The sequence below is a fragment of the Podarcis muralis genome, chromosome 5 (assembly GCF_964188315.1).
Source record: "Podarcis muralis chromosome 5, rPodMur119.hap1.1, whole genome shotgun sequence".
Lineage (NCBI taxonomy): Eukaryota > Metazoa > Chordata > Lepidosauria > Squamata > Lacertidae > Podarcis > Podarcis muralis.
In genome coordinates, this window is record NC_135659.1 from 7,281,524 (window position 1) to 7,308,766 (window position 27,243).

A 27,243-nucleotide genomic window follows, 5' to 3' on the forward strand; every position below is an offset into this window, starting at 1 on the left:
GGCACTTATGAACTACACTCCTTGCATGGATCTGTGGCAGCCATTTTCAGGCTGTGCACCAGAGAACCCGGAGGCCCCTTGGATGCTTATCAGTGTGCAGACCACAATGGTAGTTCTTAGGAACTTTGGGTGTGGGGTGCAGGTTATTCTGATTATTGCAGCAAGCAGAAAATTCCTCTTAAAGAGATCCTGCATTACCTGAGAATCTGGAGCAGCAGCAGATGGTACCTTTTTGGAGGGTTCAGCTTCTTTAGAGGGTTTCGATCGGAACCAACGGAACCAGCCAGACCCAGAGGCCTGGAAAAATAGAAAGGGTGGGTTCATTAAGACTACAAACCCTATGCACACTTACCTGGCCGCAAGCTAAACACAGCAAGAGTCACTTCTGAGGAAACATGTATAGGACGGGGCTGTACTTAAACGCTGTGTGAAGTTCTATATGAATGAATTAACTGCAATACTCCCAGCCACCTGAAAGGTGAATTAGACCTTGATCGTGGCTCTAAATCCAAGAGGACATGATTCTGTCCTTCCTAATCTGCTGCAAAGCAGAAATGAAATCCTGTGGGCCTGGGCATATTTTTCAGACACCACTGGTGCCCTTCTCAGTCAGATGCCTCACTGTTATATACTGAGTTGAATAGGATCCAAACTGCAGCAGTCTGATTGGTCCTAGAACAATAGGACCCAAAAGGCAGCAGTCTGATTGGTCGTAGAACAATAGGATTCAGAATGCAGCAGTCTGATTGGTCCTAGAACAATGCAGCAGTATGATTGGTTGGCAGGAACTACCCAATCATGCTCCAGATAGAAGTGAATCCACAACCTGATTGGCTTACAGTAGAATTCCGGAATTAGCCAATCATGTGCAGCCCATTGTGTAAATAATGTATATAAAGCAGATACTTTGAATGGACTTTCATTCATTCCTCCTCACCACTATGAGCTGAATAAAGAGCATGAAATCACTTTGCGACTCTGAGTATATTTCACTCACCTTTGCTTCTTTTTGTTCCGTTTCATCCTGTGGTAGCTTCTCTGATGTGGCTTCCTCCCCTGATGCTTCTGTGAGCTGTGGGACATCCTCGACCATGGATACTGTGGAACTCTCAGAAATGGTCCGAGTCCGAGCCTTTAAAGTGTTCTGGCACCAAGAAGAAAACACGGAGCAGGTTCTCTTCACTGAAAAAACTTCGTGGCTTCATCTTACCGGTTTATATTGTAACCTTATCCCCTAAGGACCTCTCCTGACATCACTCACCATCACAGGAGTCCTGTGAGACAGATCAGTATTACTCCTGTGGGAGCGGGAAGGGCCAAATGTGGCTGGAACATGGCAGCCTTGGACAAGTCACAAAGGAAGTCCTGCTATGGCAGAGTTGGGACATGAGCCCAAGTTTCCTGAACCCACTTACTTTTTGAAATTGCTGTATAGTTTAAAGAAAAATCAAAATGTTGTGTAACAATTAAAGCAACAGCTCTCCCGTGGCGTTCCACTAGACCACATGGCTCACCGTTTGTTTATTTAATAAAATAATGTTTGATTGTCCCGCCTGGCCTTTGGCTTGGAATCTACTTGATCCCCTCCCCATCTTTCCTTTTTCCTTTCTCCTTCTGTGATGGAACTCCTATTTGGGGACTTCCCTGGCTTTTTTCTGGCCCACGTAGGACCAGTCTGAATAGTTGGCCTTGATGAAGATTTGACGTTTTCATCCCCCAAAAGTTTTTGATTTGAGTTTCTATTGAAATGAGGCTGAATTTTAATGTTGCATTTTAATCTTATTTTTAAGTTGTATCTTAATCAATTGTTTTATATCTGGTGTTAGCCGCCCTGAGCCTGGTCTTGGCTGGGGAGGGCGGGGTCTAAATAAAATTTACTATTATTATTATTTATTATTATTACTATTATTATTATCACTATGTTGCTATTATTATTATTATTATTATTATTATTATTATTATTATTATTACCGTATTTTTCACCCTATAGGACGCACCGTCCCATAAGGCGCACCTAGTTTTTTGGGGAGGAAATAAAGGGGGGGAAATTTTTTTTTCCCCAGGTGCGGGGCTGGGGCGGGGGAAGCTCGAGCTTCCCCCCACCCCAGCCCCCAAACAGGCAGCTCTCTGCAAGCCGTGGGAGCGCTCCCGCTGCTTGCTGAGAGGTGCGCGAAGCCTGGACGCGCTGAGCTGAGCGCGCGCAGGCTTCAGCATGCAGGCAAGTCTCCGCAAGCAGCGGGAGCACTCCCGCTGCTTGCGGGGAGGTCCGCGAAGCCTGGACGCGCTGATCTCAGCGCGCGCAGGCTTCAGCATGCAGGCAACTCTCTGCAAGCAGTGGGAGCCCAGCGCTGGGCTCCCGCTGCTTGCAGAGAGGTGTGCGAAGCCTGGAGAGCGTGAGGGGTCGGTGCGCACCGACCCCTCTCGCTCTCCAGGCTTCAGCGAAAGCCTGCATTCGCCCCATAGGACGCACACACATTTCCCCTTCATTTTTGGAGGGGGAAAAGTGCGTCCTATAGGGCGAAAAATACGGTAAAAACCAACAACCTCAAAGCGGTTTACAAAAAGATTAAGAGCAATACAGTACAATCGAGAAAAATTCACAACCCTACTTTAAAACATACAAAAGTTAAAATACTGAAACAGATTAAAATTCCCTCAGTTTTCTAAGCATCTGGGCTGGCTTGTATAAACAAGAATGTTTTCAAGCAGGCACCAAAAAGAATCAGATAGGAAGGGGCCCCGAGGGTCATCTAGTCCAACCGCCGGGGGTAATGCAGGGATCCTGCCCACAGCTGTCCCTGGTGGGCTCAAACCACCGACCTTCTGGTTAACAGACAGACGCACTGACAGATGCGCCACAGGAGGGCAAGGGCAGCGACACGTCAGCTGAGAAGGGTAGGTGCATGTGTCAACACCACAGCAATAAGAAGATGAGCCCTGCTGGGTCAAACCAAAGGCATATCTCCCCATCTGAGAAGCTCACAGGCAGGACAGACAGGCAGTTGCCCTTTCCTGGTGGCTTTAGCCATCACGACTAGCAGAAATTCAATTCAGTTCACATTGGAAGCAGAGGTTTACCAAATTTGGACTTTGCAAAACAATATCACAATTGAAACACAACGGTTCTTCGAAATTCATACTTTCGAAATTCGAAATTCATCCAGATTTTGTGACACAGTTCTCCAGCCATCCAAAGTTCACAAAAGTGATTGTATTAGGTGAAAGTGTGCATAAAAACCTAACATGTTAGTGAAAATAGCATTTAAAAAACAGCATTTAAAAATAAAATAGCATTTAAAAATAAAATAGCATTTAAATAAAATAGCATTTAAAAATAAAATAGCATTTAAAAAACAATGCATATGAAGTGGTGCTTATTAGGAGCAATTTGCACAAAAATGTTGAAGGATGCTCGTGAGCAGCTATTAAAAGGAAATCCACCAATTGCTTCAGAAAGGTGGGGAACTAAATTTAAGATTGGATTAAAATGAGAAACGGAGAGATCTTTCCACCCCTAACAGCCACTGTAAGTAAGCCTTATCCTCTGTGGATTTGCCTAATCCCACTTTAAAGCCATCCAATTTATCACCATATCTTGTGGCAGTGAGTTCCATAGTTCAGCTACCCCCCCCCCCAAACTCTCACCTGATGCTCCGGGATGCTCTCCTGATCACCCAGGAAGCGGTACGCGCCACAGGATTCCGCGGTGCCCCCTGCAGATTACACCAGAACAGGTTTTATTGGACCCACCAGCCAAGATCTGGAGTTCAAAATGGCAAGAGCTGTTAGAAGGCAGTTCCCTGGAAATGGCCTCTGCAGCCAAAGCGTCCAGGACACAAGCACTGCCAGGTAAAACAAAGGCAGAAGCAGGAAGCGAACTCTTATGCCTTTCCACAAAAGAAGGGACCTGCTTTTCCCCCCGCCCCCCTCCCAATCCTAAGCATGTCTGCTGGGAAGCAAGTCCTGCTGGTTTCAATAGTGCCCGGTTCTATGTTGGGACGGGGCTCCTGTGCCTTTAAAAAAAACAAGCCTGAGAAGTTGAAATTTTACGGGCGAAGCGTTCTCCATCAGGCGTAGGCAAACTCGGCCCTCCAGATGTTTTTGGCCTACAACTCCCATGATCCCTAGCTAACAGGACCAGTGGTCAGTGGTCAGGGGTGATGGGAATTGTAGTCTCGAAACATCTGGAGGGCCAAGTTTGCCTATGCCTGATATAGACTGTGAGGCAGATGTTAAATGCTTAAGAGCCCCTCCACCTGCAAAAGAGGAGCGACAATCATTTTCCAGAACCCTGATTTATCGCTGATTCTTTTGCCCACCCTCCGTCTCGGTCATCTTAAATATATCTGGGCCCCCCAGCAGAGACAGAGGACGTGGGAAAGGGCATGGCTTGCCTTATCTCCCAAGGCCACCAAAATCAATAAATTTTAAAAAATGCAATACGTTTTCCAGATGGAGACCAGGGAACTAGTACAGTGGTGCCCCGCAAGACGAATGCCTCGCAAGACGAAAAACCTGCTAGACGAAAGGGTTTTCCGTTTTTGAGTTGCTTTGCAAGACGATTTTCCCTATGGGCTTGCTTCGCAAGACAAAAACGTCTTGCGAGTCTTGCGATTTTTTTTCGCTCCCCCCCCCCTTTTTCTAAGCCGCTAAGCCGCTAATAGCCTTTTAGCCGCTAAGCCGCTAAGCCTTTAATAGCCGCTAAGCCGCTAAACCGCTAATAGCGCTAATCCGCTAAGCCACTAATAGGGTTGCTTCGCAAGACGAAAAAACTGCTAGACGAAGAGACTCGCGGAACGGATTATTTTCGTCTTGCGAGGCACCACTGTACATGCACACACCATCGCAAATCATTTCAACCGTCTCTTAACCTGGTGGTTGTTGTTGTGAGGAGAGGTCAGCTGGGTGTCCTCCAGGAGGGGAAACATAACCGTGGTCACTTCCTGGAAGACAAGTCTCCACACCAGCATCAGTTGTATCTACAGGAGGCCCAGGATAGAAATGCCTTCTCTGTCCCACATCGAGCTGGTCCTGAGCTGAGTCCACCGGTGGCAGGTAAGTCGAAGGATGAGGCTCCAGGTCCTTCAAGCAGCCTTGGCTTTGTGCAAACTCAGAACGGGGAGCCAAATCTGGATAATGTAAGATTTGATGGATTAGATCGGTATATCCCCCATTTCATAGATGGCCTGCACACCTGTTCAAACTCCAAGGCTACAAATGAGATACTTTAAGCAGGACTGCCAATAGCTATTAGATCAGAACAGCTGAGCAGCTGGATCCAACCCTCTTATTATTCCCACTTACTGTTTCCAGCAGAAGCCAGTCTCTTAATAAAGCATGAAGGAGTGGGGCTTCTCCTTTAATTTGTCCACAGCATCTGGTATTCAAAGGTATACTGCCTCTTACCATGGAAGTTCCATTTAGCTACCCGTTAGAAAGCCTATATTCCACGAATAGGCTTATCTTTTCAGCTTTAAAAAACAACAACAAAGCCTTTCAGAGACTGGGGCTGAATATCTGGGAACTTTAGTAGCTGATCCTGTTAAAACTCCTCAGAATCTTTAGGTTTGAACAGTAGTGGGGAAACCCAGCTTGACAGACCACTCATCCAGCTAACATTGCAATCTTCCCCATATGACCCATTGAACTCTCCTGGGCTTTATTCAAAAGCATACAGGAAGCAAACAGGCCTTCTGAAGGGCTTGTAGAATTTAGATCCCTTGCCCAATGAAGGCTAGAGACAGGAAGAACAGAATGAGACCCTCAGAAACAGCCAAAGCCGAGCCCCTTTTAACCTATTCTGATGCATTTACTGCCAGAGCAACAGGGTCCACCACACTGTCAACAAGGGGCTGTTATGGTCCAAATTGGAGACAATGGGCCTAGAACCTAGATTACTTTACCTGATCAAAAAGCTTTACACAAAGAACACCTATTGCATAAGAACAACACCAGGGAATGTAATGACAGATCCTGTTGTTATAAGAGGAGTAAAGCAGGGCTGTGTACTCGCTCCCTCTCTTTTTAACCTTTTTCTTAACGACCTCGCTTCTCTATTAAAACAGGTGGATGCCCACAGCCCAAAACTCAACCCATCAAGCACTCCCATCCTTCTATACGCAGATGATATGAATTGGCCTAAAACGTTTGTTTAATTCCTGAATTGACTATCTGTCCGGAATGAAATTGTGCATGAACTTTGATAAAAAGCAAAATAATGGTTTTTGGGAATTCACGCAAAAGCTATAGCTGGGTATTTGGTGGAAAACCCATCTAGCAGGTATTCAAATTCACCTACCTGGGAATCACATTCCATCATAGGCTCCTATGGTCCTCGCACCGTGCAACGGCAGTGAATGCCAGTAAGATGTCTATGCAGACCATAATGCATTTCTTTATAACAAGAGGTAATTCGCATATCACCTCTGCCCTTAAGATCTTCAACGCCAAAGTTATAGCTCAATTGCTCTACGGAATTCCAATCTGGCTGCCAGGGTTTACCCAGCTGGTAGAAGGAGTGCAGGAAGCTTTCCTTTTTAAGATTTTTGCTGTCCCACATTGTGTACCCTATGCAGCCTTGTGTCTAGAGGGAGGTCAACACAAGGTAGAGACCGTAGTCTGGGCGAGATTTCTTACATGCTGGTTAAACATCTGATTCACAACAGATAAAGATCCTCTCCCTAGTGAAGTTTTGCTAGATCCCTTTCTTTCCCCAGGACTACAACAGTTTAACAAGAAGGTACAGCAACTTGGGCTGTCAGTGGAATTTTTGCGATCGATCCCCCCACCATCTGCCAAGGCTATAATAAAAACTAGATTGTGGGACACTGAACGCCAGGAATTAGCAGCAGCAGCAGAGAAAACATGTTCCCCTCTTAACTTTCAACTTTCTTGGGCACATGAAATTAACCACAATTATCTTGAATTTTTGATTGATCCTCGAGAAAGAAGGGCATTTTCGCTGGCCAGGTTTAATTCAAATCCTACAAACCTCCTATGGGGAAGGTTCTCAGGAATGGTGGAAGGAGAAAGAATTTGCCCATGTGAAGACCATCAGGTGGAAACTCTTACACATATGGTTCTGAAATGTAAACTACCGTATTTTTCGCTCTATAAGACGCACCAGACCACAAGACGCACCTAGTTTTTGGAGGAGGAAAACAAGAAAAAATATATTCTGAATCTCCGAAGCCAGAACAGCAAGAGGGATCGCTGTGCAGTGAAAGCAGTGATCCCTCTCGCTGTTCTGGCTTCTGGGATAGCTGCGCAGCCTGCATTCGCTCCATAAGATGCACACACATTTCCCCTTACTTTTTAGGAGGGAAAAAGTGAGTCTTATAGAGCAAAAAATACGGTATACGTTGATCTCTGCCAGCAGTTCCTAGATCAACTCTGTATCCCCGAATGGAAACCAGAGATAGAGGTCATACATTTTCTATTATTGGGGAATAATCAGGAGCTCACCAAGTTAGTGGCTAAATATCTTTATCGGGTTTTTTGTCATCGAAACACATTGCAGACGTGTGATCTCCCTGGAGACCTAGAGATGTAATGTTAGACTGCTTTGCCTCTTTCATTTGACAAATGTTTTGTGTCACTGGGAAGGTGGGAATTCCGTATTGATTTGCTATGGATGCTTGTATATGATACCAATAAAAGGTTTGATGATGATGATGATTAAGGATACCAATAGGCTTCTGCAAGTCATACTTCCAGGGAAGTCTTTGAATCCAATCCAATAGCGGAAAGGAACAGTCTCAGATGTGCCAGAATAAATGTAAAAGGGATTCATTTAGATGCAGTGCAGCTGTGTGCTCCTTTCTGTGAACACCTGCCACTGTTCATCCTTTCGTTCTTTTACCTGGTGTTGATCCACTGGTCCTGGGAAATTCCGGCTGGGTGCAGTTGGCATTGCAAAGACTTCCTTCCTCCTTAAATGAGACGAGAAGAAGAAAAACAGGTTAAGCAGAGCTTGGAGCCAAGTGGGGGCAGCTCTGGGGCAGCAGGCAAGAAGGCAGATGACGTGCCAACAAGGGACAAGTCACAGAGGCCACAGACAAATCACCAGGGCTCATCGTGAACAGTCTCCGTCACCCACCATTGAGAGGAGGTGGGAGTGGAAGAGTTTGGATTTGATATCTTGCTTTATCATTAACCCAAGGAGTCTCAAAGTGGCTAACATTCTCCTTTCCCTTCCTCCCCCACAACAAACGCTCTGTGAGGTGAGTGAGGCTCAGACACTTCAGAGAAGTGTGACCAGCCCAAAGTCACCCAGCAGCTGCATGTGGAGGAGCAGGGAAGCGAACCCGGTTCCCCAGATTACGAGTCCACCGCTCTTAACCACTACACCACACTGGCTCTACATAGAACTCTATGTCATATATGTAGTCAGAACTCTACATAGCAATCCCAATTACATCCCCTGAACCGAGTAGCACATCCAGGGGGTCACCCGTCTTTTCCCCTTTAGGCGGCAGTTCCACAGATCTCTGCGGAGAAATCTTCTGTTCATCAATGCAAAATGTATACGCCACACTCTCCGACATCAGGATGGCACCCGATGTGGTATAAAACCACAAGAAAGCTACACGAAGCCAAAACAAGTGTTTTCTGAAAGCAGCCACGTCGCTGAAGCCGAGGGAGGGAAACCAACGGAGGAGAGGCGACACTGGCGAGTGCCAGATTCTGCCGTCAGCGTGACAATGGAGGCATGGCCTCGCCCGTCCATCATGGGGAATGGTATTCAGAGGAGTACCATCGCCTGGCAATGGAGACACATCCCCTGGTCTTCCCAGAGATGGCAGCCATGCAGGAGGTGGAGCAGGAATCTGCCTCAGATGGTAAAGCAGGCTTTGGGTGCCATGTGCCTCAAGCTGGGAAACAGCTGCTTCTCTTCAGCTTAATCCAAGTGGCCAGAAAGAGCTAGATCACAAATCAGCCCATCGACACCCCACCCAAGAAGTCTTACCTCCCACTGCCGACATCTGGTTCGGAGCTCTGAAAGCCAAGCCGGTTCCCAAGTCGCCTCTTGCCCAGGCTTCTCCAGCAGGCAGGGGTCAGAGAGTTTCAGGCGCTCGGCCAGCTGTGCGATTGGGAAGAAGCGAGGAGAGTTAGTTCAGAGGATCCAGAGTCCCTGCCCCAAACAGTCAGCAGAGGGCTCTTTAAGTTAGGTGGCAAAAGAGGATTTTTTAAAGGGCAAGCAAGAGCCAAGCAAGAGCTGTTAACTCTGCCTTCAAGACAAAAACTCTTCTTTTGATAATACCAAGGGGTGAAATCCTGATCCTCTCAGCGCCATTCTAGAAGGCCAGTTGTGGTTACTGGGAGCAGAAGATGGGATGCTGGTGAGTGAAATCATTGGTCCATCTAACTTAGCCCAACCTATTGCTTTTTTGTAACACACTGCCATGGTGCTTAACTGCATTCCAGAAGGCTCCACTGCCTGTTCACCTGCCTTCTCCAAACATTCAAGCTGTGGGGGAAAATGTCAGTGCAGAAGCATCTTTCTCCACTGGCCTCTCCCCCCCCTCGCCCCAATCTCAGCAGTTGTGTGGACTGGGCCAGAGAGAGAAAGTGTGTGTCACAGCTGCAACATCACTTGTGCATTGCCAAAAAGCTGGGCCCACAGAGAACATCATCCAACAGCCCCCAAAATCTGACATGGGAATTGGATCTGCCACCTGGTGACTCCACTACCTAACATCTCAGAATGTCCCAAATGGCACATTTTGTCCCAAATTTTGCCCCACAGAACTCAAAAGCAGCCACGGAGAACCAAGACTCTCCTCCACAAGAGCTACGCTTGCTAAATTACTTCTCTAAATTGCAGCGCTTATCCCACCTGTGACAACTCTCTCCAAATTCAGCAATTATTAGCAGGTTATTCATGTCATTTGCTCCTCGCGAGAAACGTGTTTCTTGGAACATGTCGAGGTCCCTTCTCAAATTGCGGGGCTTTCAGCCATTCGTGTTAACGTATGTGCGAAACACAGATTAGGCAAATGCGATTATCATCAAATGAAACATTAGAAAGGAATTAACAGCTCAGCCTGTAACTAACTGAGCTACTTAAGCCCTGTGCCGCATTTGTAATTTGTGCTGTTTCTGATTTAGCCGTCTTTCCTTCCATTTATTCTGAATATTTATACAGCTGAATCCACTATGGAGGGCAAACAGAGGTTGTTTGCTACGGGCTGACATAATTTCGGGTCTCCTCAATCAGCTGCTGAACAAGTCCACGATGAGGCTGACTCCCAAGCAACACCCCTTCTTGGGATACAATTGTTTGACTTCTCAAAGCATGCTCATGTCACATCTGAGTCGGGTTGCTGGAGCATTTTCTGTGCGGGGCAGCCCTAGGGAAGTGTTTGGAAACATGGGCTGGTTCAAAACATGGCAACCAAGTCGGTAACAGGAACTGGCCATTGTGAGCATAAAGGTAAAGGTAAAGGGACCCCTGACCATTAGGTCCAGTCGTGGCCGAGTCTGGGGTTGCGGCGCTCATCTCGCTTTAGTGGCCGAGGGAGCCAGCGTACAGCTTCCAGGTCACGTGGCCAGCAGGACTAAGCCGCTTCTGGCAAACCAGAGCAGCGCACGGAAACGCCGTTTACCTTCCCACCGGAGCAGTACCTATTTATCTACTTGCACTTTGACGTGCTTTCAAACTGCTAGGTTGGCAGGAGCAGGGACCAGACAACGGGAGCTCACCCTGTTGCAGGGATTCGAACTGCCGACCTTTTGATCGGCAAGCCCTAGGCTCTGTGGTTTAACCCACAGCACCACCTGCGTCCCTTCATGTCCCTCTTGTGACATGAAGTTCATTGTGAGCATAGCACACCTGTAATCAGATCCCTCCCCATAAACAGAGCTAAAGGAATCAAGCACGTAAACAGGTGTGTTCCAACAAAAGACGCTTGTGTTCACATATATACTGTATTAGTCTCAATATAGGATGTGCTCTCCCACCCTTTAATCTGGCTTGCATAAAACCTGTGCGGCCTACAATTGTGCTCCTATAGAAATAGAAACCGTTATTTAGGACGAGACCTTGGGAGCCATGTGGAATTTCAACATACTTTAGTAGTTTTTGTAAATGTTGGATGGCGGCTAACAGATTGAGGTTGAATCCTGACAAGACAGAAGTACTGTTCTTGGGGGACAGGAGGCGGGCAGGTGTGGTGGATTCCCTGGTCCTGAATGGGGTAACTGTGCCCCTGAAGGACCAGGTGCGCAGCCTGGGAGTCATTTTGGACTCGCAGCTGTCCATGGAGGCACAGGTCAAATCTGTGTCCAGAGCAGCTGTTTACCAGCTCCATCTGGTACGCAGGCTGAGACCCTACCTGCCCACAGACTGTCTCACCAGAGTGGTACATGCTCTGGTTATCTCCCACTTGGACTACTGCAATGCACTCTACGTGGGGCTACCTTTGAAGGTGACCCGGAAACTACAACTAATCCAGAATGCGGCAACTAGACTGGTGACTGGGAGCGGCCGCCGAGACCACATAACACCGGTCTACATTGGCTCCCAGTACGTTTCCGAGCACAATTCAAAGTATTGGTGCTGACCTTTAAAGCCCTAAATGGCCTCGGCCCAGTATATACCTGAAGGAGCGTCTCCACCCCCATCTTTCTGCCCGGACACTGAGGTCCAGCTCCGAAGGCCTTCTGGCGGTTCCCTCATTGCGAGAAGCAAAGCTACAGGGAACCAGGCAGAGGGCCTTCTCGATAGTGGCACCCGCCCTGTGGAATGCCCTCCCATCAGATGTCAAAGCGATCAACAATTACCTGAAAGTCAGAAGACATCTTAAGGCAGCCCTGTTCAGGGAAGTTTTTAATGTGTGATTTTAGTGTATTTTTTGTTTCTGTGGAAGCCGCCCAGAGTGGCTGGGGAAACCCAGCCAGATGGGTGGGGTACAAATAAATTGTTATTATTATTATTATTATTATTATTATTATTATTATTAATGGATGACCCACTCCAGTTGTCCAGGGATTTATTTATTGTGAGACAAGTAGCACTGGATGGTGCCAGAGATTGACTATATACATAAAATTTCATTTCAAAGGGATCTCATTTTAGGGGTGCAGTCTATATTCAGGGGAGGTTTCTATTCAAAACCAATACTGTACTAATTTAGGGGTTGGAATAACTGCTGGCATAAAGCAGAAAAGGGAAGGTGAGAGAACAGCTGGACACAAACTCGTACCTTAAAAACGGTAATGGTCAGAAACCAGGGGAGGCTGTGTCACACTTCAGAAGAAAACTCCACTGTGGAGGTAAATTTATACATGAATAAATCAATTCTAACACTATGGCACTTGGGCATGGGAAGGACGGGGCATGTCTTGATTTTATTGTTATTTACGCTTTATACCGTATTTTATGCTGTTTTTTTGTTTTGTTTTGCTTTTTGTAGCATCAATTAAGTGTTTTAAAATTGTTGTTAGCCGCCCTGAGCCCAGTTTTCTGAACCGGGAAGGGCAGGGTATAAATAAAAATTTATTATTGATTGATTGATTTACGTCTAGCTCGCTGTGGAAAGAGTTTGTCCCTCTTCCATATGAGCATTCATCTTGCCAGTTCACCACCAGTTTGGAATAAGGATCAAGCTCTCTTGCAGGCGTCAGCAAACTTTTTCAGCAGGGGGCCAGTCCACTGTCCCTCAGACCTTGTGGGGGGCCAGACTATATTTTGAAAAAATGAAGAATGAATTCCTATGCCCCACAAATAACCCAGAGGTGCATTTTAAATAGAGGGCACATTCTTCTGATTCCTAGACCATCCGCGGGCCGGATTGAGAAGGCGATTGGGCTGGATCCAGCCCCCAGGCCTTAGTTTGCCTACCCATGCGAGTCTCTTGTGACATGAAGTGCATGGCTTTTCCTCATAACCCAAAGCCCACCTTGATCACTTGCTCCAGGAGGACAGGGTACGTGTTCTGCTTCTGAGCAAGAAGCGCTGTTGCTGCCGCTTCGCAGTAATGCAAGGCCTGGGCAGGGAGGCCGCAGTCCACCAGGCGAGAGGCATAGACCAGCTTGTAAACCTGCAAAAGACAATTGGGGGGGGGGGGCTTATACAGATTGCAGGGGGAGAGGAGGAATAGATGCATTTGGGGGCACTCTGTTCAGGTTGCTGTGGGGAGCTGAGCCACTGAAAAGTAAGCAGATAACCCTCTTTCTGTTATGATATAGAAGCAATGCACCTGCGAGCTGCTGGTAGCTTGAAAGCAAAACATAATGGGAATGTTGGGACTGTTCCATGGGAAACAGAGGGACAGTCTATTCACAGTGCGAAGCACCGGAATTAGCTCAGAGTGTAATATGAGCTGTACAGGAAGTACAGGAGGAGTTTTCTCTCTCGACTGTTGGGATTTGGAGAGAGCAGTCATGTTTTTTGTAACGCTGCAAAGACAGAAATAAAGGCATGTAAATACGTTTCTGTCTAGCTCTTTCCCCTGCCTGGGGGGGCAGGAAAGAGGGGTGTATCCTTCTCACGCTGAGGAGGATCGCCTATCGCGACCTCTGCCTGGATCTTGCTGGGGAAATGCAGACAGGGAGGTCAACAGGAGATCAAGCCGGGTGCCTGGGAGAGTTGCCAGTTTCTCCTGATAAAGGCTTGATTCCCGACACTTTCCACTCTTGCAGGAGAGCAGCAGTCCCGCAAAAGTGGCAGGGTTGATATTTGGGGCAGACCTCATCGAAACAGCTCATGCACCTGAAGGCCGGCTTACATGATGTTAAGTTCTTTTAAAGTGTTTACAGTTAAGTTAGCTGTAGCGTTACTGGCTAGGAGACAGCTGTGGAACAAGAAAGTCTTCTCTCTTAACCTGAAGATAGTGTTACGAGTTCAGGGTGGGAAGCAGAGGCCTGGGACCACTTCTAATTCATGGATCCGGCATGAATTCAATTCCTGGAATAGCCAGTCTAGCTTCCTGGTGAAGTAGTGGCCCTCTAAGTATGGGCCATTAAGGTAACAAAGGAAGTGGCTCTGTGCCAGATATCAGATGGTTAGGCCTTCCTCCCTCAACTCACTGGGAGTTAGAAAGCCAAAAGCCAGAGTTGAGAATTGAGTTCTGTGAGCTATAAGTTGGGAGCTGGCAGGCTGCAGGCTGGGAGACAGAGCTATGCCTTGGATTCTGTTGGAATCCAAGGCTGCAGCGATGGGGGAGGCAAGATCCACTTGGGATGCCAATGCTGTGAGCCCCTTCACTGGAGGCTCAGGGGGCTTATATGTGTAAACAAACCATATATCATAAAGACACCACAGTCTCTCCTGTGCCTTATTCCAAGGGAACCGAATCCTGAGTAAGCTCCTGGAATCTTGCAGGGCTTGGAGACTGGGCAACAATAGAAAGTCATATCCCTCTTAAAAACTTCTTTTGCACCTCAAACTAAGCTAGAGGAAGGGGCTTCAGCTTGGGTGAAGTCTGGTCTAAGGACTTTGTCTATAAACCCTCATTTACTAGCTCTTAGTAACTCAGCAAAATTTGCCAAGGCAAATTCACTTTATGGATTCGGTTTGCTTGATTCAGCTACCACAGAAGGCAGCTGCCGGGGGTGTGTGAGTGTGAGATATGGAGCAGACAAAATGGCCAGAGGTGAAGAATAAGCAGCCCCTCTCTCCCCATTCCCGACCCCAATCACTCATCCTCTGCTCAAGATTGCAGCTTCCACAGCGGCTTTTGATCTGCCGAAAATGTCAGGGGGAAATTATATGTGATTGAGCATCAAGCATCCTTGGGTCCTTTAAAATCCTGCCAAAGGCCAGGCAAAGAGGCTTGATTTCTCCTGCCCTTGCGATAGACAGGACTATTTTACTATTTTAATCATGCTTTTTAAAGGGCACTTCCACAAATGAGGCTTCGGCCTAGTAATGATGTATTGCGCTCATCCCACAAGCTGAATCAGGTACAAAGCTACAAAGCAACTCAGCTCTGTTCTTCAACGTTACTCCCCCAAACCCTGGCAGTTAGGGGAGGCAGGAATGGCGATTAACATTGACCCCACCCCCAATAACAGCTAACCCAGATAATAAGGGGTGGGGAGAAAGGAGGGAGCATAGCACCTGCTAAGTGGGATTTACTTGATTCAGATTGTAATGCCCATTGTACAGGATGCTCATTCACATAACAAACGCCTCTCCCCTGCTTCACATTCCACATTAACAATGATCGCACACTGATAGCACAGGAAAAGCTCAAAGGTGTGAGAAGTCTCAAAGTGCAACTTTGGCCAAGTACAGATCAATATCCTAAACTGGCCTTACGTCCGGTTAGATCAGAGCTTTCCAAACTTCTCATATCGGCGACACACTTTTTAAGACATGCATCGTTTTGCGACACAGTAATTCCATTTTACAGTGGTACCTCAGGTTGAAGACGCTTCAGGTTACAGACGCTTCAGGTCACAGACTCCGCTAACCCAGAAATAGTACCTCGGGTTAAGAACTTTGCTTCAGGATGAGAACAGAAATCGCGCAGCAGTGGGAGGCCCCATTAGCTAAAGTGGTGCTTCAGGTTAAGAACAGTTTCAGGTTAAGAACGGACCTCCGGGATGAATTAAGTTCTTAACCAGAGGTACCACTGTATTAGCAAACCAGAGGTTAAACTGACCCCTTTCCAGCCCCGGGGGGAGCGTTTGTGCGACACGCCTACACAATGCAGCTGACACACTAATGTGTCACGGCACACAGTTTGGAAAGCTCTGGGCTAGATCATTAGCCCACACTTCCTATTGGCAGCAACCCGCCCAAAGAGACCTCCTGGTCCCTCCAAATGGAAGTTGCTGGGGACTGAACCAGGAGCTTTAAACATGGGGTGCAGGTGGCCCCTATAGCCCATCCCCTAGGGGAAGCTTTGTTAACCCTGACAAGGCTCAAGACCTGAGAGCTCTTGTTTAAAAAGCATTTTACAGAGATGATCCATTAAACCTCAATGAGCTCCGGATGTTCTTAAATGACTGGTTGGACCCAGAGGGGATCTGTTACCTGGAAAGAGGGAATGAAAGCCTGGGGGCTCCTCAGCAACTGGCAGTACTCAAAGATCTCTGTCCTGTGGATGCCCTCTGTCCTGGCAAACTGGGCAAAAGTCTGGCTGAAAGGAAGAAACAGACAGAGAGTCAGGGATGGAAAGCGAACAGCATTCTCTAAAGCAGCCTCTTAGATTCCGGTCTCCACATTTCCACGTCACTTTGTGGTGGTGGTGGTTAAAAAAAAAAAGCCCTCGTGAAAATTCACCAGTATTTTAATGGGCATTTCTCTTAATGCACCCATTTTGGCAAAGTAATTCCCCCCATTTTGTATGTTATTTTCACTAATATACACATTTCTTACCCTTGCATACGCATTTTGTACACATTACTTGGCTGGACAGCTGCGCTACAAAATTCGGAAAACCACAAATTTCAAAGGATGGATGTGTTTCAGTTATGAAAAGCGAAAATCTAGGCAGATTTTTGTCTTTAAACGAGAACCAAAATGGATTTCTCCACCCATCCCTAACTCATTGAATCCAACAGGACTCATTTCTGAGTGGAAGGACGTGTGGATCCAGAACTGGCCTCCACAGTCACTTATGGACTCATTGTTAAAACCCATTTTTATGGAAGACAATCTTACTTGCCTACAAGTGATCACCAAAGGAGAGGAAGAGATATTTTCCTCCAAGTGGATCTCACACACCCAGCTCAAGAGCTATCCTCCTCTCCAGCTGAAAGCTAAGAGCTCCAACTCTCAACTCTCTTTTCTTTCTCCCTCCAAAAGCACTGACTTCACCCCCTACTCTGGCTATCGGTAAGGTAAAGGTAAAGGGACCCCTGACCATTAGGTCCCGTCGTGACCGACTCTGGGGTTGCGGCGCTCATCTTGCTTTATTGGCCAAGGGAGCGTACAGCTTCCGGGTCATGTGGCCAGCATGACTAAGCCACTTCTGGCAAACCAGAGCAGCGCACGGATACACCATTTACCTTCCCACCAGAGCGGTACCTATTTATCTACTTGCACTTTGATGTGCTTTCAAACTGCTAGGATGGCAGGAGCAGGGACCGAGCAACGGGAGCTCACCCCGTCGCGGGGATTCGAACCACTGACCTTCTGATCGGCAAGCCCTAGGCTCTGTGGTTTAACCCACAGCGCCACCCACGTCCCTTTCTGGCTAGCGGTACCTGCAACCAATCACAAGGAGGCTAAAGCTGAGCACTCTGGTGGAATGCCCAGGCACTGCATCACCCAACCTCTGGTCCAGCGGAGCTTTTCATCAGATGCCCCCATCCCTAACGCATTGAATCCAACAGGAGTCGTTTATGGCTGCACATTGATAGGGCTGCGCTGCAAGCCTTTCTTCCAATGCCTGGAGCTGGCAGCAGCCACTGAATTCATTTCAGTTCATTACTCACCCACCCATTAACTGGTTAATCAGTTAGGCTTAAACAAATCTGCAAATTACAGAAACTTCAGTAGATCAGCCCTTCGGATAAGTGAAAGGAAATGTCACACAACCTACACTTAATAAACCAAAGCTGGTTGCCATTGCTAGAATGAAATACCATTTTTAATTCCCGCCCACCCTCCATTACATTCCTAAGACGCAAGAACCAAAATAGCTTTATAAAAAATAAAAAAGCCTTTAAAAATAAACAAACGTTTCTGTGGCTTATAGTCCCACCAGTTTGCCCTTGCTAATTGGAGTTTGTCTGCACAACTCAGAGAATGTGTTTACACTTTTCTGTTCCCTGGTTCAGAAGCAGACGAAGCAGAAGGTACGGCTTCTCCTACAGACCACAGACCATGTCCTTATATGCTGCCCCTACTACTAAGATGCTCGTATAACGATTATTGCCCCCTTGCTAAGAATAATGCCCAGATGTTCTAGTTTGGAATTGTCCAGTTTTCTTCTAGAAGATGGAAAACCAGAGATTACAGCATTAGTCACAAAATTTTGCACGACAGCCTATAAAATACATCAGTCATTCTTACCTGCTGGATCTACATAGACTTTTTATCTCTCTCTTAAATTATTAACTTTTCAATTTTGCTTACAGTGGTGCCCCGCAAGACGAATGCCTCGCAAGACGGAAAACCCGCTAGACGAAAGGGTTTTCTGTTTTGGAGGTGCTTCGCAAAACGAATTTCCTATGGGCTTGCTTCGCAAGACGAAAATGTCTTGCGAGTTCCTGCAGGGTTTTTTTCCTCCCCCCCCCCTTTTTCCCAAGCCGCTAAGCCGCTTATCAGCTGATCCGCTAAGCCGCTAAGCCGCTTAACAGCTGATCCGCTAAGCCGCTAAGCCGCTTATCAGCTGATCCGCTAAGCCGCTTATCAACTGATCCGCTAAGCCCGCTAAGCCGCTAATAGCGCTAAGCCGCTAAGCCGCTAATGGGCTTGCTTCGCAAGGCGAAAAAACCGCAAGACGAAGAGAATCGCGGAACGGATTCTTTTCGTCTTGCGAGGCACCACTGTACTTACTATTTTATTTATTTTATCCGTGTTAGTAATTGTTGTATGAAATAGAGTCCACAAGCACATTCCAGGCAGAGGGCCTTCTCGGTAGTGGCCACCACCCTGTGGAACGGCCTCCTATCAGATGTCAAGGAAATAAACAACTATCTGACTTTTAGGAAACATCTGAAGGCAGCGCTGTTTAGGGAGGTTTTTAATGTATGACGGTTTATCGTGTTTTTAAGATTTTGTTGGGAGCCTCCCAGAATGCCTGGGGAGGCCCAGCCAGATGGGTGGGGTATAAGTAATAAAATATTATAACAACAATTTGAGAACCTCATCATCAGTCCATCAACTAAAGCCCTGGTTGACAAATCTATTAATTAAACCAATTTTAAAAACCACCTAGCCCTAGTAAATGCAGAGTTAGCAGGGAGAAGAATCCTTGCCACTTTCTTCCTTCTCTAATCAGACGGGCATTTCCTTTTTCTAATTCTAAGCTAGGAGGTTTCACTGTCTTAAGGCACCACACCACTCAGCTAAAACTGGCTGCTTCTTTCTGTTGTGCAAAATACCAAAAAGGGTGTGTTAATGCTTCAAGTCAGATGCTTGGAAAGAAGTCTCCCATTCCTCATGGTATCATAGAATCGTAAGGTAAAGGGTAAAGGGACCCCTGACCATTAGGTCCAGTCGTGACCGACTCTGGGGTTGCAGCGCTCATCTCGCTTTATTGGCCGAGGGAGCCAGCGTACAGCTTCCGGGTCATGTGGCCAGCCTGACTAAGCCGCTTCTGGCGAACCAGAGCAGCGCACAGAAACACCATTTACCCTCCCACCAGAGCGGCACCTATTTATCTACTTGCACTTTGATGTGCTTTCAAACTGCTAGGTTGGCAGGAACAGGGACCGAGCAATGGGAGCTCACCCCATCGCAGGGATTCGAACCGCCGACCTTCCGATCGGCAAGTCCTAGGCTTTGTGGTTTAACCCACAGCGCCACCCGCGTCCCCATAGAATCGTAGAACTGTAGAATTAGAAGGGATCCCAAGGGTTATCTAGTCCATCCCGTGCAATGCAAGAATCTCAAGGTAATGCAGTCCCTCATCCAGTTTGAACCCGTACACATAGCACACTTGGCTTTGCATATTTTCTTTCAGTTTTGTTGCTGAACCTGTTGCAGTTTGTTTCATTCTTCCTCACTCAGCTAAAGAAGGTGTGTTGCAACTAGAGGCGTATTCTTTCAAACTTTGAACTGTGTAAGCCATCCTGGAGTCAGAGATAATTTAGGGCAGTATCTGAATGCTTTCAATAAATTAAACAATGGCTTTCCCTTCTCCAGTGCTTGTTGTTGTTGTTTAGTCGTTTAGTCATGACCAGAGCACACCAGGCACTCCTGTCTTCCACTGCCTCCCGCAGTTTGGTCAAACTCATGCTGGTAGCTTCGAGAACACTGTCCCACCACCTCGTCCTCTGTCGTCCCCTTCTCCTTGTGCCCTCCATCTTTCCCAACATCAGGGTCTTTTCCAGGGAGTCTTCTCTTCTCATGAGGTGGCCAAAGTCTTGGAGCCTCAGCTTCAGGATCTGTCCTTCCAGTGAGCACTCAGGGCTGATTTCCTTCAGAATGGAGAGGTTTGATCTTCTTGCAGTCCATGGGACTCTCAAGAGTCTCCTCCAGCACCAGAATTCAAAATCTCCAGTGCTATGCTGGTTAAATCCTTCCTTCCTCCCTCCCTTCAGTGCCTGCTGAACCAAGCCAGACTTGGCTTCTCTGCTACAATAGAGCTTGCTTGGAGAAAAAAAGGAATGAAGACCAAGGGAGAGAGAGGCTGGAATAATAAAGAACCTTGTTTTCTCCCTTTGAGCTCCCCATCACTGATAGCATTCAGAGTTTATATGCGTCGGCGAAAGTCTGAACTTTGCACTGAAATCCCTTGGAGGAACACGCTTACCTTGGAAGCAATTACACGGAGGCCTTTAGTATGGAAAATAAGAAAGCTAAGTTTATCATAGCAAATATGTGTTTGATGGTAAAGAGCTCCTAGTTTTATTTAACTATGTTGGAAAGGCAAGAAAGAGGCGCGCTGATCTCAGCGGAGACACACAAAATGCCTCCTCTCCCGTGGTGGGTCAAATAAGAAAGGAGGAAGAACAGGAAATGAGAGCAGCAACTCAGCATGGTATCAGTTTAACACCAGAAGGAAGCTCAACACGGCAGTCTAGGACGTCTGGAGGTCCCCTCTCTACATTCCCCCCTCTCTACAAACTTCATTCGCCTTAATACAAGCTGAGCTGTATCCCAACCCTTCCAACTAAGAACACATTGACTGCACAGCAGAAACTTTTTACAGTTTTCCCAGAACTATGAGACATTTGTTCAACAGTCTCCACGGTTCCAATTCAAATGTTCTAGATTCAGGTAGGTAGCCGTGTTGGTCTGACGCAGTTGTTGTTGTTGTTTAGTCGTGTCAACTCATCGTGACCCCATAGACCAGAGAACGCCAGGCTCTGGTCTGACGCAGTAGAAATATATATAAATAAATAAATAAATTGTCCAGTGACACTTTGTTGTTGTTGTTTAGTCATTTAGTCGTGTCTGACTCTTCGTGACCCCATGGACCAGAGCACGCCAGGCACTCCTGTCTTCCACTGCCTCCCGCAGTTTGGTCAGACTCATGTTTGTGGCTTCGAGAACACTGTCCAACCACCTCGTCCTCTGTCGTCCCCTTCTCCTTGTGCCCTCCATCTTTCCCAACATCAGGGTCTTTTCCAGTCCATGGGTCTCTCAAGAGTCTCCTCCAGCACCATAATTCAAAAGCATCAATTCTTTGGCGATCAGCCTTCTTTATGGTTCAGCTCTCACCTCCATACATCACTACTGGGAAAACCATGGCTTTAACTATGCGGACCTTTGTTGGCAAGGTGACGTCTCTACTTTTTAAGATGCTGTCTAGGTTTGTCATTGCTTTTCTCCCAAGAAGCAGGCATCTTTTAATTTCATGACTGCTGTCACCATCTGCAGTGATCACGGAGCCCAAGAAAGTAAAATCTCTCACATTTCTTCCCCTTCTATTTCTTCCCCTTCTATTTGCCAGGAGGTGATGGGACCAGTGGCCATAATCTTCGTTTTTTTGATGTTGAGCTTCAGACCATATTTTGCGCTCTCCTCTTTCACCCTCATTAAAAGGTTCTTTAATTCCTCCTCACTTTCTGCCATCAAGGTAGAGACCAACTAAGTTTGTTCTTGCACACTTTCAGTGTATCTGAAGAAGTGTGCATGCACACGAAAACTCATACCAAGAACAAACTTAGTTGGTCTCTAAGGTGCCACTGGACAATTTTTTTATATATATACATATTTCTACTTCAAATGTGGTAGCGCTAACTGACAGACGTTCGTGTGGGTTTGAAATATACACCAAGATTATTTCTCTCCTCATACTTCTCTCTCACACCTCGAGCTGAGAGGTCAGCTTGGAGCTACTCTCTGAGAGAATGCAAAAATAATAATTTATTATTTATACCCCAAGCAAGTGCGGCTGCCTTGTTCTGCTCCAGACTAGTTAGTTAAACTACAACTAGAAACTTTTCCATCCAAGTTATGTATTTCCCATGTTAAGCTGCTAACCTACAAGCCAAGGGTTGCCATAGGTAGCTGAACCAGTTAATCCCAGTACAAAACACAGCATGGGACGTGGGGGGTGCTGCAACAGCTGGGCGGCTGCTGGATCCCCCCCTGGCAACAGAAGCTGAGGCTCAGCTTTGAGGTGGCAGAAAGTCCAATTAGATTTCCTTTTAGAGAACTGTTGTGTCCCCCTTGCCCAAATGCCCTGATTCTGAAGGAGCTACATTCAACAGCACCAAAGTTGTCAGTTACATGTGTTGCTTGAAGACGCAAGGCTTGTTTAGACCTGTAATTCTAATAAGGAGCGAATGGTTTAAAGGTGAAATGAATCGTTAAAATCCTTTCCTTTTTATCTAGCCAGAGCACCATTAGCATAAGTGGAACTGTTGGCTCTTTAAATTGGATTTTTAACCTTAGCGGAGCCTCTTAAGGTGAATGACTAAATCGTTTGCAGCCGGCATGTCTCACCTTACAAGAAGATGACTTCTTGGGGCACTTTAGAAGATGCAGAAAACCCAAACCTCTGTCTGTCTCACTGGTCGTGGAAGCACTTGTACAGAGAATCATAGGGTTGCAGAGTGGCAGCTGGCATGTGGCAGAAGCCAGTACTGGACTGTGACTTGTGTCTCACTCAACAAATACAAGATTTGACAGGTGAGTGCAATAACGTCAGCGCTATCGTGCATACACCAGTTTCACAATATCAGAAACAGGGCACACAAGAGCAATGAAGGTTAAATTGCCAAATGTTGAGTTCAGATTCGGGGAGGGGGTGGTACTGAATTGAAGCATATTGCAAAATTTCGTTTTGGTTCTACTCTGACTCCAGCGAGAGTAACTTTGGTCCGGCTGTGGAATGTTGGTGGCAAGGAGACCACCGGCATCTCAAGATTTGCTGGTTGGCTACTGAAGTGCCATCTCTCAGCTTCGGAAGAAGCTAAATGCTGTAAATCTAGTTTCCCATCCAAGACTCCTAAATACTGCACAGTGGGCAAAGTGAGCTTTAGTTCATCCCGTAACTTAAGATTAGTTTGGAGCTACAGTGACCTCGTGTGGCCAGGTTGTGGCATTACACTCCATGCCCACAGCTGGTATTTCCACAATACGTGTCAAGCCCATATATCCGGCTATCGATGGAAATGTCACATTAGGCCTTGGGGCAGGAACTTGGAAAATAATGAATAGGTGTAGCTTTGCACAGGCATAGTGCTGTAATTATACATGCATAGCCCTAGCCCTCCCGCTCAACCCTATCAGAAAAAAATCTTTTCTTTTCTTTTTTCTTTTCTTTATTCTTTTCTTTTTATAAAAAAAGGATTGCTAGAGCCAGTTCCTACATCCCTTCTACAGTCATACGTCATGTTACGTTTGCTTCATGATACATTTTTTCAGGTTGCGTCCCGCGGCGACCCGGAAGTACCGGAAAGCATTACTTCTGGGTTTCACCGCTCACGCATGTGCAGAAGCGCTAAATCATGCTTCGTACATGCGCACAAGCGCCAAATCGCACCACGCACCTGCGCAGATACGGCGCTTCAGGTTGCAGGCTTTTCATGTTGCAAGCGGGCCTCCGGACCGGATCCCGTTTGCAACCAGAGGTACCACTGTATTACCATATCAGTTGCCACCATGCAGTAAAAATCAGTTATCCTGTCAGAAGAGCATAGCGGATGATGCCTCCACAAGCAGCAGTTCGTCTTATACACTACCCAACATGACATTGCACATCAAGGGACACAAGGCAAAGGCGCAAGAGCAGGCCAAGCAAAGTCCTTCTGCCTCGCCAGTCTGCACCCCTTGCCCTAAGCCAGTCTCACCTCACAGCCATGCCCTCGCTGGAAGGGCTTAAGGACACACCTCCTCTCCCATTTTTGAACCCCCGGCCTGCAACAGAGGAGGAAACTTGGCTGGCTTCAGAGCAGCATTGTAATGCTGAGCTAATGTGCCGTTTTGAATGCTTGCAGTGAGCTACAGAAACGCCAAGCGCTGCTAATTAAGTTGGACCTTTCCGTTCTCACTCACCTCTGGCTACTGCCCAGCAACACCATGCGGTCTGTTTTGACTCCATAGTGGCCGAAGGGGACGTCTGCCACCAGGTAGCAGAGGTGAGCAGCTTCTGTTAATCCCTTTCCAGCTGGATAGGTAAAAAGAGGAGCATATTGCATCATGGAAGGATAAGAAGAGATTAAAAGTTAAAGGTAAAGGACGACTCTGGGGTTGTGGCGCTCATCTCGCTTTATTGGCTGAGGGAGCCAGTGTACGGCTTCCGGGTCATGTGGCCCGCATGACTAAGCCGCTTCTGGAGCACTAGAGCAGCGCACGGAAACGCCGTTTACCTTCCCGCCGGAGCGGTACCTATTTATCTACTTGCACTTTGACGTGCTTTCGAACTGCTAGGTTGGCAGGAGCAGGGACCGAGCAATGGGAACTCACCCCATCACAGGGATTCGAACCGCCGACCTTCTGATCAGCAAGTCCTAGGCTCTGTGGTTTAACCCACAGCACCGCCCGTGTCCCCTAAGAAGACATTACGATATGCATTATGCCATAAGTGCTGTAGCCTACCCCTGCTGTAATACAGGGAATACGGGGTTTTGTTTTTGAAAAGGGTTTTCCCTCCCTTACATCTCTAACACTGATAAAACACGAGCACAACACCCAGTTCGCAAACTCCATAGTGAAATTCAGCATTCAAATCCACAGTGGGAAGGAGGACCCAATGTGGCTATCGCTAAATATTGCCCAAGGTGACCTTAGCGGTCCTGAGTCAGTGTCTCCATTCAGCCCAATAACGGAGCTGAGAGACCAGTGGTCTCCTCGTATAACCCTCCTAGTGAGTGTTGTCGGCTTTCATCATTGAGCCTGCATAGCCTGTTTTACTGCGTAAGTTTTTCCAATAACGCTAATTGCCACACCAGCCCTACAAAGGTACCAGATTTTATATAAATGAACAATAGGGGGAGAAATGGCCTCGGTCCAGTATACCTGAAGGAGCATCTCCACCCCCACAGTTCTGCCCAGACACTGAGGTCCAGCTCTGAGGGCCTTCTGGCGGTTCCCTCACGGAGAGAAGTGAGGTTACAGGGAACCAGGCAGAGGGCCTTCTCGGTGGTGGTGCCTGCCCTGTGGAACGCCCTCCCACCAGATGTCAAAGAGATAAACAAGTCCCTGGCATTTAGAAGACATCTGAAGGCAGGGAAGTTTTTAATGTGTGACATTTTAATGTGTTTTTAATCTTTGTTGGAAGCCACCCAGAGTGGCTGGGGAAGCCCAGCCAGACGGGCAAGGTACAAATAATAAATTATTAGCATTATTATTATTATAAATGGAGGGAGAACATGGGGTAGGTGGGATCCCATGGGAAGAACGGTGCTAGTATCCAAAGTTAGGCCTGGGCTCTGTCCCTGTGGTTCTTCCCTAGTGGGCCCCACCCCTTCCTTGCGATTCCTCCGTTCCTATGAAGCTGGAGCGGTGTGGGAAGCAGCCACGCTACTCTCGTGGCTTAAGAACTGGAATTGTGGGCCCTTGGTGGGTCTCCTCACCCAGCGTCTCTCCCATGGTGACAATGGCTCTGGAGTTCAGATCTGCCTCCCCCACTCGGTTGGACAGGATAGCAGCCAGATGTGGCCTCCAGTCGCCCCATTTCTCATCGGCGCAGCACTGCATTCGAAGAGGGGAGGGAGGAAAAAGGGAGGGAGGAATCAGGACGCAAAATACATGAAACATTAAAATGCATTAAACTTTGCTCAACGTTTAAGAAACAGAAGAGATGTTTCCACATGAGATTGCCTTTCAGGAGATTTGCCTCGCTTCAGTTCACAAGTTCAGCAGAGAATGGAAAAGAAAGGAAATGCTTGAGTCCTGGAGCAAATCCAAGGCTTTTGTCCTTAGGAGAATATTGTAGCTATAAACATATATGCCAACGCTGCTGCCTCCATGCTAGCATCCAACAGATGAAGGACTTTGTGCAACGCCGTCAGCATCTGGTGCCGCCGTGGAACTTTCCTTTGCAGGACAGGCCCTGCCATGAGACAGGTGGGAGAACCTGCCTAGGGCAGAAGCTTCAGAATGCTGCCAAGAACAGCTGGATCTTCCCCTTAGACTCTGCAGCAAAGGCTAATCATGCAGTGGAGCCAGTGCATGACAGCGCCACCCCTGCCCCCGGGAGCTCAGGAGTAATGCAGCAAAAAGGAGGCATTGCCAGAACAAAACCCAACCACTTGACCCCACTGCCTATTCCACCTAGGCCTATGCCTAAGCAAGAGAACCAGGAAGGGATGGCAAAATGTCATCCATTACATTACGTTACATTGCATTGCATTACATTACGCAGCTCTCTGTGCCTAAGCAATCAAGCGGCAGCTACAAAAAGTTGAATCAGGGTTTCACCTTGGGACAGGGCATCCTGGCTCTTAGGATAAGGTTCTTGGGCTTACCTGCCCGGTTTGTCCCTATCTCAACCACCAGGGCTTTTGTGGATCCAAAAGGAACTTTTGTGGAACCACCAGGGCTTTTGTCCCTGTCATGGGAGAGGCAACAAAGCCCAGCCAACACTGTGCTGTGCTTTCCTTTCCACTGGTTCCAGCGGAAAGGAAGATGGCGGTGTCTACAGGCAGAATGCTGCACCGATCAGGGCGCCCTCCCACGGATGCTGGAGCTTGGACTGGCAACTTCTGGGGCTGGGCCATGAGACTGTGCGCATGCAGGCGAGGAACCCCTCCTCAGGCACAGAAGGGGGCTGCAAGTGCAAGCATCAGATTGTAGGACTGGCGGGCAAAACAAAGCTGCTTCATTAGTCAGGATTTTTCTAACACGCAGAAAAGCCTGCCCTTCTGCACTTGCCTGGTCAACAAAGCAGTACCTGCTGCTGTGTACTTGCTCAAGTACCTAGTCCCAGGAATTGGTTGCAGGGTCCTACACCTGGAAAATGCCAACCTGATTCCTAACCTGGGCTGGAAGAAGCTGGGAAATTGTGGCCGTAGCTCCGCCTCGATGCTGTTGATTGGCTGACCTACAGAACAGCATTTTACAGCTGATGGTTTTGCATAAATGATATTCTTAAATGCTCAAAGAGCTTTGGCCAGGACGCAAACTATAAGCAACAAGCAAACAATCCCCCTTGTATGAATGCCAGGTTTTGGCACATGAGGTGAATTAAGTTTGCCCATTGAGCTCTTCCATGCCCTTCCTCT

At 47.3% G+C, this 27,243-nt stretch overlaps 1 protein-coding gene across 8 annotated transcripts in view; it reads right to left on the reverse strand.

Moving 5' to 3' along the window:
• Nucleotides 1-27,243, reverse strand: part of SEC16B (SEC16 homolog B, endoplasmic reticulum export factor) — a 55,459-nt gene that overhangs the window by 8,888 nt on the left and 19,328 nt on the right. For 6 of the 8 annotated variants that reach the window (XM_028732348.2, XM_077928227.1, XM_077928226.1 and 3 more), the window contains 10 exons: nt 25,594-25,711; nt 24,074-24,185; nt 15,986-16,091; nt 12,903-13,043; nt 8,969-9,082; nt 7,862-7,931; nt 4,872-5,129; nt 3,646-3,713; nt 998-1,144; nt 199-297 (listed from right to left, as the gene is read on the reverse strand). In XM_028732348.2, the coding sequence (XP_028588181.2) occupies nt 199-297; nt 998-1,144; nt 3,646-3,713; nt 4,872-5,129; nt 7,862-7,931; nt 8,969-9,082; nt 12,903-13,043; nt 15,986-16,091; nt 24,074-24,185; nt 25,594-25,711 (1,233 nt within the window). The remainder of the gene's footprint in view (nt 1-198; nt 298-997; nt 1,145-3,645; nt 3,714-4,871; nt 5,130-7,861; nt 7,932-8,968; nt 9,083-12,902; nt 13,044-15,985; nt 16,092-24,073; nt 24,186-25,593; nt 25,712-27,243) is intronic. The other 2 variants (XM_077928229.1, XM_077928228.1) reach the window with 1 other exon arrangement.